The sequence below is a fragment of the Belonocnema kinseyi genome, chromosome 8 (genome assembly GCF_010883055.1).
Source record: "Belonocnema kinseyi isolate 2016_QV_RU_SX_M_011 chromosome 8, B_treatae_v1, whole genome shotgun sequence".
Lineage (NCBI taxonomy): Eukaryota > Metazoa > Arthropoda > Insecta > Hymenoptera > Cynipidae > Belonocnema > Belonocnema kinseyi.
Genome location: NC_046664.1, coordinates 80,700,517 through 80,713,428, shown reverse-complemented (window position 1 = coordinate 80,713,428; position 12,912 = coordinate 80,700,517). Strand labels below are relative to the sequence as shown.

Here is a 12,912-nt window from a genome sequence, read left to right as displayed (position 1 = left end):
GAGGAAAGATAGAAGGCAATCGGTTCTCTCTTTCGTCGCGTTTTCTGCGCGTCATCCCTACTCCTTGCTACTGCTCGAGCGCTCATTCGGTTCTGCTTTCCAAGTCTTCAATTATTTGTAATTATTATTTAAACATTTATGTTTACTAATTTTTAATTAAAAAATATAGTTCTGCTTGTTCATAAGAGTTATTTGCAGGATAAATAAATTAGAAGAATTATCTATGAGAGTCTACCACTGGCCAGAAATTATTTAATCAGTGGCGAGCCTAAAATAATTAATTAATTTAAAAACCAGATTGGATCATACCGTGATGAACTCGATGATGCTTTGGGGTGTTAAAAATTATTTCAAGTGGTCCAAGATCTTTGATAACAGTAGTGTGTATCCATAGTTGATAAATCAGATTTAATTGATGGTGTGTTATAAAATGAGAAGGTGGGATGAAAAAAGCCAGAGGAAAATAGAACATCTGGAACCAATTTTTTTTTTTAAGTTACTGTCACTATAATTTAATACTCAATAAAACTAAGCAATTGTTTCACTTTTCAATCTAAATTGAAATGAAGAAATGTGTATCTAATTAATGAATTTTTCCGAGACAAATATTTTAACAGTTCTTAAAAAATATTTTTCATAAAATTAGGGAAATAAATTCTTTAAAATATAATTCGTTTGAATAATATTAAAGAAAATCCAAATATTTTTGGTATTTTGTTAAAAATTCTACAATTTTGTTCTTTCTAGTTTCTTTCTAGTTAAAAATGAATTTTTTTTTCGAAAATTTGTCTTTTCGAGTTAAAAATTAAATTGTTAGGTTGGATATTAACATTTTTTGTATAAAATAAATATTTTTGTGTAGAGACATGAACTATTTAGTAGAAATTTCTTCTTTCTGGCTTGAAAATGCAATGATTCGGTAAAAAATGTTGTTTCTTTTTGGGACCGAAAAGTCCTTCTTTGTTTAAAATTCGTCTTTTGGTGTTAAAAATTTAACTATTTGTTCAAAATTCTTATTTTTTATGTTACTTAATTTTCAAGTTAAATATTGTTTGGTTGAAATATTAAGTTTTCCATTTATGATTGTAAAGTCATCTGTTTAAGTTGAAAATATAACTATTTGTTTAAAATTTCAAGAATTTGTTTATTAATAAAATTTTTTTATATAAAATTTATCTTCTTGGCTGAAGATTCACTTTTTTTCAAATAAAAAGTCTTCAGCTATTTTTTTTTTGTTAAAAATTAATATTTTTGTGTAACATTTTTATTATTTAGTTGGAAATTGAACAATTTTGTCAAAAATTCATCCTGCTTTTAAATAACAATTTAATTTTTGTTTAAGATTTGTCATTTTATGTGGAAAAGGAATGACCATGATCGCAAATTAATCTTCTTGGTTACAATTTTTATTATTTGATGGAAAATTCCATAATTTGGTCAAAAAGTCATCCTTGTATATTAAAAATTTTTTTCGTTCCATTCAAAATTTTTAAGTATTGAAAATTCGTTGTTTTTTTGTTTGAATCCAATTTTTTAAAAATAAAATTCAGCTATTTAGTTAAAAATGTATGTATTTTCTTGATAATTCATCTTGTTTGGTTAAAAAATTATTATTTGGTAGAATATTGAATTATTTTGTAGAAAAATCGCTTTTGTGGCTTGAATTTCCATTTTCCATTTCTGGTTGAGAATTTCATTTTAATTCCACTGGTTCCTTTTGAAATTTAATTTTCTTAAGTTGAAATATTAACTTATTTCCTTTTCGTTAAAAATTTATTTTGTTTGGTTAAGAATTTATTACTTGAGTTGAAAACTTAACTATTCTATTTTTTATAGAAAGCTTATATTTCTAAGTTTAAAAATCCACTATTTCGTTAAAAATTCATTTTATTTGCGGCAAATGAATCTTTTTTGTTAAAAATACGTTTTTTTGAAGTTGAAAATTCAGATTTTCTTGGCCAATGATTTATCTCTTCAGATAGAAGTTTAACTATTTTTTTTTGTTTTTTTTTTAACTTATGTTTTTTAGCTGAAAACCTAATTATTTTGTTTGTGACGGAAAGTATATATTTTTAAGTTGAAAATTCGTATTTTTGGTAGAAAATGAATATTTAAAAAAATTGACTTCATTTTAAAAAATTTAATTTTTAAAAATTAAGTTTATTGATAAGAATTCATATTTTCCTGGTTGAAGATTCATTTCTTTAGTCAAATATTTGTCTTTTTCGAATATTTTTTATAGATGAAAATTTATTGTTTTAGCTGAAAACTTAACTAATCGGTTTTTCGTAGAAAATTTATAGTTTTTAGTCGGAAATTTCACTGTTTCGATATAAATTCATGTTCTCCATTGAAAATTAAGTTTTTTGTTGAAAATTGATATATTCTTGGCTGAAAATTCGTCTCTTCAGTTAAATCTATATTTTTTTAAGTTCTGTTTTTTTTTCTATACATTTTTTTTTGGTATTTGAAAACTGAACTATTATATTTTTGGCAGAAAATGTCTATTTTTTATTGAAAATTCAACTATTTGGTTAAAAATTCATAAATCTAGTTGTAAATTAACTTTATGTTGAAGATTCATTTTTTTGGTTGGATACTTAATTTTTTAAATTTATTTTTACTTCAATATTCTATTTTTGGTATAGAAAGTATATTTTTTAATTTGGGTTGTTAGCTGAAAACTTAAATTTTCCATTTTTGGTATAGAAATATATTTTTTAGTTAAAAATTCTCTTTCATCATAAATGCATGCTGTTATTTACCCATTTCTTTTAGTTCATTTTTTTTCTTTTTGAAAATTAAATTTTTTGTTTGAAAACTTAACTATTCTATTTTCGGTAGAGAATGTATATTTTTTATTTATTAATTCAACTATTTGGTTAAAAATTAATATATTCAGATAAAGATTTTTCTTTCTGGCAGACAATGAGTTTTTTTGGTTCAAGATTAACTTTTTTGTCAAAAATGCTAATTTTATTGATTGAAGATTCATCTCTTTAGTTGGATATTTAACTTTCGTTTGAAAATTGATTTTTTAAAGCTGAAAACTGAATTATTCTATATTTGGTAGAAAACGTCTATTTTTCTGTTGAAAATTCGTCTTTTTGGCAAGAAATTAATCTTTTTGGTGGAAAATTATCTCTTTTATTGAAAATTCATATCTTCTTGTTTAAAGGTTCATCTTTTTATTTGGATATTTGACTTTTTTTTAAAATAATTTTTGTTTATTTATTTTTTATAGTTGAAAACTCAAATATTATATTTTTGAAAGAAAACGTCTATTATTTAATTTGAAGTTTAAACTATTCTTTAAAAGTTCGTATTAAAAATAAAAATTTCTAAAGATTTCAAGGGGTTTTAAAAATTATGAAAATTCTCAAAAACTATTTCTTTAGAATTGCTAAAAATGTCATGAAATTTAAGATTTCAACAGACGTCAATATATTTTAAACGTTTCACAAAGACTTAAAGATTTTTTTATTTTCGTAAACTTGGCATTTAAATTAAAAATCTCTATTATTTTTAATAGCAACTACTAAATTTTTTTTATTGAAAATTCATCTTTTTTTGGTTCAAAATTCAACTACTAGGTTCAATGTTTGAACCGATTTGTTAAACAAATTTTTTGGTAGAAAATGAATCTTCTTGATTTTCCGTTTTTGTGTTGAAGCTTCATTAGTTGAAAATTATTTTGTTTAAATTAAAAACTGATCGTTTCAATGATAATAGACTTTTCAATTTTTTTTTGGAAATTCACATGTTTTGATTGAAAATTCAACTACTTGATTGAATACAAAAATACAAAAAAAAATATTTTTGGTCGAAGATTCATTTCTTTGGTTGAAAATTTATCTATACTTAATTGAAAACTAAATCACCTTATTCTTTTTTAGTAGAAAATTAATCTTCTTTGTTGAAAATTTATCTTTTTGATTAAAAAATTAACTATGCCCGGCAGAGTTTTAACTTTTGAACTACTGCAAAATACAAACTTATTTTTTGACCAAAATTTTGGGAAGAAATGGTAGAACCTATTGAAACGTGGAAGAATTATTTCACAGGCGGCGAAGTTCAGTTAATTTTGAATTGTTTAAAACAAACGATTATTTAACAATAAAAAAATGTTTTTTACTACCGAACGATTTTTTACCGTAAAGTATACTTCGTAAAAAAATGTTCATAACTCAATTATTTCGATGAACAGTTTGCGAGTAATCCATTTTTTGAAAAAAAATTATCAATAACTTTGATTGTTAATAACTTGAAAAAAAATTTTGTCGCAAAATTATTTAAGAGGAGTTATTTTTATTTAAAAACGAATCGAAGACTGTATAAATTGATCGAAAATAGAACTATCGATTTAAAAGTGGCACACTTGAGATATTTTGATCCAGTTAACCCTTAAACTGTACACTTTCAAATACAACTTCAGATATTTTTGGTTAAAAAAATAATTTGTTTTGAAATAATGCAAAATAGGTAAAAGTACCTCCAAAGCCTCAGTGATAATTGAAGTTAAAAAAAAAAAAGAAAAAAAATACTTTAAAAGAAAACGTAGACAATCGGAGAAAAATTGTAAAGCTCCTTGGGTCACTGACACCCAGTGTGCAGTTTGTGGGTTAAAAAACTTTAATAAGAATTTTTAGTTAAAACTTAAACTGTTTAACTAAAAATTCATTTATTTCGTTAAGAATACGTCTCAAAAAAAGAAATTTCAAACTACTTCAAGGATGTTCCAAGATTTCAAAAACGTGATTTCGTGAAAAATCGTTTCTTTCCCCCCTATTCTAGAGAATTATGTCCTGTGAAGCTTATTATTGCTATAGGAAATTGAATTTTTTTGTTAACTTTTCAGTTGAAAATTCAACTCTTTTTTTGAAAGTTTGTCTTTTTTATTTTAAAGTTTACCTGCTTTAGCAGAAATTAAATCTTTTTTTGATAAAAATGCAACTGTTTGGTTAGAAATTAAGCTATTATACTATTTTCTTTTAAACTGAACTATTTCGTAGAAAATTTACTTGTTGTTTAAAATTTATATTTTGGTGTTGAAAAATGAATTGAAATATTTTCTGGATGAAAGTTTCACTTATAAAAAAAATTTGTTTTTTATTTCAAATTCACATATTTTAGTACAAAATTGATCTTTTTTTAATAAAAATACGACTATTTGGCAGATAATTTAACTATTTTGTTAAAAATTCGTCTTTTTGGATTGAAAATTTAATTTTTTTAGCAGAAACTTATTTTTTGTTACAAAAATTCAATTTTTGATGTTACTGAGTTAAACTGGAATCTTTTTTGGATAAAATCTCATCTTTTTTTGTAATAAAAAATTCTTATACTTTAAGATAAATTTAATATTTTTTGATAAAAATGCAAATATTTGCTAGAGAATTCAAAAATTTTGTTTAAAAGTCATCCTTTTTTTATTAAAAATTCGTCTTTTTGAATTAAAAATTCAATTTTTTGATAGAAACTTTTTGGTTAAAAATCGTTCTGCTTTGCTTGATTATTTAACTAATTTGTTTAAAACATTTGGTTGAATCGCTTTGTTAACTACATTGTAAAATTTTGTTTATTAAAGGCTTATATCTGGTTGAAAATTAAACTGTTTAGTGGAAAATACTTCTTTTTTGTTTTTTTTTAGTATTCATTTTTAAAAGAAAATGGAACTTTACAATTTTTTAAGATTGATCTTTTTTATTCAAAAATTTCTTTTTTTTGCGTAAAAATGCATCAGTTTCGTGTAAAATTAATTTTTTGTTGAACAGTCATATTTTTTGTTTGAAAATTGAATTTTTATAAAGAAAATTTGTCTTCAGGTTTGAAGGTTCAATAATTTAGATAAACTTTTATTTATTTTTGAGTAAAAAATCTTTATTTGTTGGAAAATAGTCTTTTGGTTTTTAAATTCTTTTCTTTGTATAAATTTCATTCTTTTTTTATTTAAAATATAAACTATGACACTTTTTTTAGTATTTGCTTTTTTAGGTTGAATATTTAACTATTATGTTAAAAATTCCAGTATTTTGTTAAAGAGTTATCTTTTAAAGTAGCAAAAACTTTTTTTGTTTCTTTGAATTAATCTAATACATTTGAAAATTTTAAATTTGTATGTGAAAACACTGCAATTCCTGAATATGTCTGAGTTAGAAAATAATTTATATTCAATCGCTGATATAACCTGAACAATAAAAATATTGTTAAAAATCATAAATTCTCTTAAATACTTTTAAATTCTCCTAAATTCTGTCATATTCTCGGTTATATAACCTGAACTTAAATTCTCGGTAATTTAAGAACTCTAGTTGTTATATAGAATTATATATAACTAAAAAAAATAAGAATAAGAAAAAGATAGGACTAATAGGGGATAAGGGATCGCATTCCTGGTGATACAGGTACAGATAGATCAGAAAATAAGCACACAAGAAGGGAATGAAATGAAATACGTGTTGCGTGTTGAACTTACGAAGCTGCACAACTGTTGCAAAAGAGACTGCCGCAGACCAACCACAAGATTAAATTCCTCACTGCTGTGATGAACTTGATGCTGAGCCCATAAAATGTGCACCTCTGTAAACGGGAGTTTTTATGCTTTAACCCATTAAGGCCCAGGCAAAAACTGGGGCAAATAGCATCAAACTACTATTCCATTCATAGCATGATAGAAAAATAAAATATACGTATTTTTTCTTTCTTCGTTTGCAATTGGTTATAACAAATTATTTAAACAATATACACTAAAACTCGTTATTTTATAAATTACATTTTTCCGAAAAAAAGATGTTCTTCTTTCGCTCCACTGGGAATCGAACCACAGAACTTCAAATCGCCGGTCGTGTGCTTTCCCAATAAGCTATTAGAGAGATCGAGAGAAGAGTCAAATTTATTAAGGAATCTATGTCATCAGAGAATATCAGAATTGATTAACGTCTTTACAGACTAGATGGATTTTATTTTATTTTAAAAAACTATCACTAATCGATTCTAAAGGAGAAATTATAAAGAAAAACTATATAATATTTATTATTCAGATTTCAGTTTGTTAGTATACAACGGTCATAAACAATTGCATGATGGAGGGTGAAAGTGACTATGTCAAGTCTCAACCAAAATCCGAGTCAGATAGAATCAAACTAACTATTCCATTCATAGCAAATGGAAAAATAAAATAAACGTATTTTTTCTTCTGTCATTTGCAATTGTTTATAAAAATCAATTTAAACAATTATGTAGGCTTTCTTCATCAGTCTTCCTGTAGAATCGATTGTTGCAGTCAGTTTTAAAAAATGATGACTCAGTATACGAGGTCTGTTCAAAAAATACGCGGACTGTTTGAATTTCGCGGCTCGAGTTGGTTTCAGGAGAATCCGCTTGGTGTCGCTAAGTTCGTACAGATCAGCTGTTTAAAACGCGGTATTCCAGTTGCAGATATCTACATTTGTTGACCAGCTACACGGTTTTAAGTAGAGTATTTTTTTCGTTTGTCGGATTGTAAAATGGACAGCCTGAAAGAGCAACGAATTGCTGTGAAATTTTGTGTGAAACTCGGGAAATCTGCTACTGAAACATTTGCCATGCTCAACACGGCCTACGGTGATGTTGCCATGAAGCGTACTGCATGTTTCAAGTGGCATGAACGTTTCAAGGGTGGCCGACAGTCGATTGACGATGACGAGCGTCCTGGGCGTCCTTCAACGTCAACTGACGACCCAAACGTTGATCAGGCTTAGGGAGCTTGCCGAAGAGTGTGGGATATCAGTGTGGGATATCAGATTTTGACCGAAAAATTGAAGATGCACCGCGTCACTGCAAAATTTGTGCCACGCCTCCAACTTACTCAGTACTTAGAACTCATGAGTTTTTGGCCAAACACTCGATTACTGTTCTTCCCCACCCCCCATACTCACCTGACCTTGCTCCTTGTGACTTTTTTTTTGTTCCCAAAACTAAAAAAACCCCTCAAAGGAAGAAGATTTGAGACGATTTCGGAGATTAAGGCAAATGCGACGAAGGAGCTGAAAGCCATCACAAAAGAAGCGTACCAGGACTGTTTCAACAAGTAAAACACCGTTGGGATAAGTGTGTGCGTTGGGGAGGAGAGTAGTTTGAAGGAGACCCAGACGTGTAACTTCCAAATAAAGTATTTTTTTTATGACCTCAATCCGCGTATTTTTTGAACAGACCTCGTAATTGGGCCCCTGGAAAGCAGAACGTCCTGAGCGCGCGAGACGAGTTTGCCTAGTAGGTAAGGGCGGGGATAACGCGTTGCTACGGGCCGCATTAATTCGACACAAAATTTTTAAATCGCGATTACTCCGGTATTAATGGTCGTATCGAGATGATCGTATCAATCTGATTTGATTTTTCGAAATGAGTATAAATTTATCAACGCTCGACTCAGGTCGCGCCAATTTTGCAGTTCCGTCAAATGCGCGCGGCGCATCGCGATGGAATTTCATGTAAAACAATTAACTGCGAAGAAGCATCAATATAGGAACATGTTTTATATGCAACACAGCAATACATTTGAAAAAATTAAATTGAATACTGTTTAAAAAAACTTCTGAAAGCATATTTTTGAAATACCTCACTTTACATCTGTCAATTACATCGTTCGCCGAGGGATTTTTAGAATCCGCAACATTCCATAGATTCGCATTTGTTTGGTCCTTGACAAACAAATGACTATCGGCGCGACCTTGGTCGAGTGTTGACATATTTATGCGTTTTTGAGCGGTAAAAGGCAAACATATTTATGCTCGTCATTTCTACAAATCAAATCCAGCTGAATTTTTGATATAATATAGATTAATGTACATGCACTTGATAAGTATTGGTCGTTTTGGACAATACGAAAATTTATAGCGACGTTTTTGAGTTCGAAGTTGTGAAAACTTCGTGTTCACTTTGGGAATTGAATTTATACGGAACGAGCTATGATTCTATATTCATCAGAAGCGGTAAGGACTGACGAAAATTACTATCTAAAAATCATCTCGATACGACCATTCATGCCGGAGTAATCGCGATTTAAAAATTTTGTGTCCAATTAATGCGGCCCGTAGCAACGCGTTATCCCCTCCCTTACTTACTAGGCAAACTCGTCTCGCGCGTTCAGAACGTTCTGCTTTCCAGGGGCTCAATTTGTTTCAACAATTTTTTATAAAAAATTGAAAATGACATAAGAAAAAAAATGGTATGTTTCATTTTTCCATTTTTCTATGGATGCAATATTTAGTTTGACGTTACCTGACTCTTATTTTGCTTGGGACTAGACATGGTCAGTTTCATTCGCAATCATGTAATTGTTTATGACTTTTTTATACTGAAAAACTTAAGTCCGACTAAGAAACATTATATAGGTTTTCTTCATAATTTTTCCTGTGAAATCGATTACCGCAGTCAGTTTTTCGAAATAATGATGTTCAGTATAACTTTCAAAAATAATTTGTTAATAACAATTGCAAATGATATAAAAAATAGAAATATTTCATTTCTCCATTTTGCTATGGATGCAATAATTAGTTTGATGCTACCTGACTCGGATTTTGCTTTGGACTTGAAATAGTTGCTTTCACTCTACCATGCTATTGTTTATGACGGTTTTATACTAACAAACTGAAGTATGACTAAGAAATGTTATATACGTTTTCTTCATCAGTTTTCCGGTAGAATCGATTGGTGCAGTCAGTTTTTCAAAATAATGAGTTTCACTGCAATTTGTTTAAGTAATTTTCTATAAATAATTGCTAATGACATAAGAAAAAATAGGTACATTTTATTTTTTTATTTTGTTATGGATGCAATAATTAGTTTAATGCTACCTGACTCGGATTTTGCTTTGGACTTGAAATAGTTGCTTTCACTCTCCATCATGCTATTGTTTATGACCGTTTTATACCAACAAAATGAAGTCTGATTAAGAAATGTTATATAAGTTTTTTGCATAGTTTTCTCTGTAGAATCAATTGGTGCATTCGTTTTTTTTTTTTTTAAATAAAGACTTTTAGTAGAATTTGTTTCAATAATTTTTTATAAACAATTGCAAATGACATAACAAAAATTCATATGTTTTATTTTTTAATTTTGCTATGGATGCAATAAATAGTTTAATGCTACCTGACTCGGATTTTGATTGGGACTTGAATTAGTCACTTTCACTTTCTATCATGTAATTGTTTATGACCGTTTTACACTAACAAAATGAAGTCTGACTAAGAAATATGATATATATTTTCCTTATCATTTTTCCTTTAGAATCGATTTGTGCAGTCCGTTTTTTCAAAATAATGTGTTTTAGTATAAATTATTTTAATGATTTTTCATCAACAATTGTAAATGACATAAGAAAAAATACGTATATTTTATTTTCCCATTATGCTAGCAATGGAATAGTTAGGATGATGCTATCTGCTCCAGTTTTTTCCTGGACCTTAATGGGTTAATTCGTGAGACGACACTCGACGATAAGTTGATTGGATAAATAACCATGGTTTGCTCGATGCACCCAGTAGTAGCAGAAGTCGACCCCTATTGCAGTTATGTACCATGTCCACGGGGATTCCCAGGCTAGGGCCCATATTCGAAGCTTTTCGTATATCAGGATGTATATGTAGTATTCTACTCCCCGGCAAAATATTCTGAAAAAAATTACAATTCAGACTATAATCACCTACTACTTAAATAAACTGATGAGAATCAATAGAACCATTTTAAACGGATATGGGCATTTAAAATAACGGGAGTGGCTTTTGAGTACCTCGGAAGAATAAACGTGCTCTACAACAGTGCATTATTCATCCCTAGAGCACGCTTCCATTTTTGAAGGTTTGAAATTGTGGTGGTCGTTCTCAGGTAAATATGAACATTTTTTAAAGCTTAAAAACCTCAAAATGGTTCTCGGGTGTCTAGGAAGAATAATTGAAGGTTGCAAGCGGCGGTGATAGTAGTTTTAGATGTCTTAGAGACAGTTGTGAGTATGAGAAATGGTGGCAGTAGTTTTAAGTGTCTAGGAATACTTTCTTTGGAGTTGGAAACGGCGACAATGCTTCTTGGGTGCCTAGGGACAATTCCTAAAGATTGAAAACAGCGGTGATGGTTTTTAGGGATAATAATATTAATGGTTTCAAGCAGCGGTCGTGGTTTTAGATGTCTAAAGAGAGTTTTGAGGAATGGAAAAGTGTCTAAAGACAGTTTTTGAGGGTTTGTAAGGTTGATTCTTGGCTGCCTAGGAAGACATTTTAAAGGTTGGAAACAGCAGTAGTAGTTTTTGGGTGCTCAGGGACAATTAATGAATATTATAAACGGCTTCAGTGGATCTTAAGAACTTAGAGACAATATTTCAGAATTCGAAACGTTAGAATTGGTTCTTGGGTGCCAAGGGACAATTTTAGAGTGTTCGAAACGACGGAGTTGGTTATTGTTTGCCTAACAAGAATCATTATTGGAGCCTGCAGACGGTTGTGGTAGTTTTATGTGTCTAGGAACACTTTTTTAGGCTTGAAAAGGTCAGGGTGATTTTTCAGTGTCTAAAGACAGCTTTTGAGGGTTGGGAATGGTGGGAGTGGTTCTAGGGTGCCAAGGGGAAATTTTTTAGGGCTTGAAACGGCGGGATTAGTGGTTTGTATAGGAAGAAGCATTATTGAAGGCTGTAAACAGCTGTGGTAGTTTTACGTGTCTAGGAATTGTTTTTTTTTTGTTCGAAAACGGTGACAGTGGTTCTTGGGTGCCTAGGCAGAAATATTAAAGGTTGGAAATGGCGGTGGTAGTTTTAGGTGTCTAGGAACTGGTTTTTAGGCTTAAGAACGTGGGAGTGGTTTTTGGCTGCCTACGAACAATTCGTAAAGGTTGGAAATGTCAAAGGTGGTTCTTGGGTGCCTAAGGAGAATTCCTGAACGTTGGAAACGTCGAGAGTGATTCTTCGGTGACTAAAACCAACTTTTGAGGATTGAAAATGGCAGCGGTAGCTCTTGGGTATCAAGGGGAAGTTTTTTACGGCAAATAACTGTAGGGTTGACCATTGTTAGTCTAAGGTGAATGATTGTTAAAGGTTGAAAATGGCTGTAATAGTTTTAGGTGTCTAGGAAAAGTTTCTTTAGAGTTTGAAACAGCGATGGTGATTCTTCGTTGCCTAGAAAGAAATCCTACAGGTTGGAAACGACGGTGGTGGTTCTTGGGAAACTAGAAATCATTTTTTAGGTTTGGAAAAGGTAAGGGTAGGTCTTGTATGACAAGGGACAATTCTTAAAAGTTGGGAACGGCAACGGCGATTCTCAAGTGCCTAGGAAGAAATCTTAAAGGTTGGAAACGGCGGTTATATTCTTAGGTGCCCAGGAACAGTTTTGCAGAGTTGGAAAAGGCGATGGTGGTTCTCGGGTGACTGGGAACTATTTTTTAGGGTTGGAAAAGGTAAGTGTAGCTCTTGGATGACAAGGGACAATTCTTAAAGGTCTGAAATGGCTAAGGTGATTCTCGGGTGCCTAGGGAGAAATCTTAACGGTTGGAATCAGCGGTGGTAGTCTTAGGTGTCTAGGATCAGTTTTTTAGATTTGGAAATGGCGATGGTAGTTCTTGGGTATGCAGGGGAAAATCTTAAGGGTTATAAACGGCGGTGATAGTTTTTAGGTGGTTAGGGACTATTTTCAAGAGTTTGAAGCGGTGAGGTGGTTCTTAGGGGCCTGAAGACAATTAATAGAGCGATTTTTTCCATTAAACAATTATTGAACTCACAGTCCACAAGGGGAGGAAAGAAGGAGAAATGAGGGGAAATGAAGGAAAAGAAGGGACCTGAGTAGAGGAAATGAGGTTTGGGGTGTTAAGGGGAAATGATGGTAGTAGTGACAAAGGTGAGTGGAAATAAGGATAAGGAAAGTGAGATAAATTGTGGAAAATAACGGGGGGGGG

General features: G+C 30.3%; 1 protein-coding gene across 2 annotated transcripts in view; it reads right to left on the bottom strand.

Annotated features, from left to right (window-relative positions):
* The window catches only part of LOC117179009 (alkylglycerol monooxygenase-like), a 39,872-nt gene that overhangs the window by 11,917 nt on the left and 15,043 nt on the right, over positions 1–12,912 (bottom strand). For both annotated transcript variants that reach the window (XM_033370622.1, XM_033370623.1), the window contains exons 3-5: positions 10,498–10,649; positions 6,476–6,579; positions 310–472 (exon numbers count right to left, since the gene is read on the bottom strand). In XM_033370622.1, the coding sequence (XP_033226513.1) occupies positions 310–472; positions 6,476–6,579; positions 10,498–10,649 (419 nt within the window). The remainder of the gene's footprint in view (positions 1–309; positions 473–6,475; positions 6,580–10,497; positions 10,650–12,912) is intronic.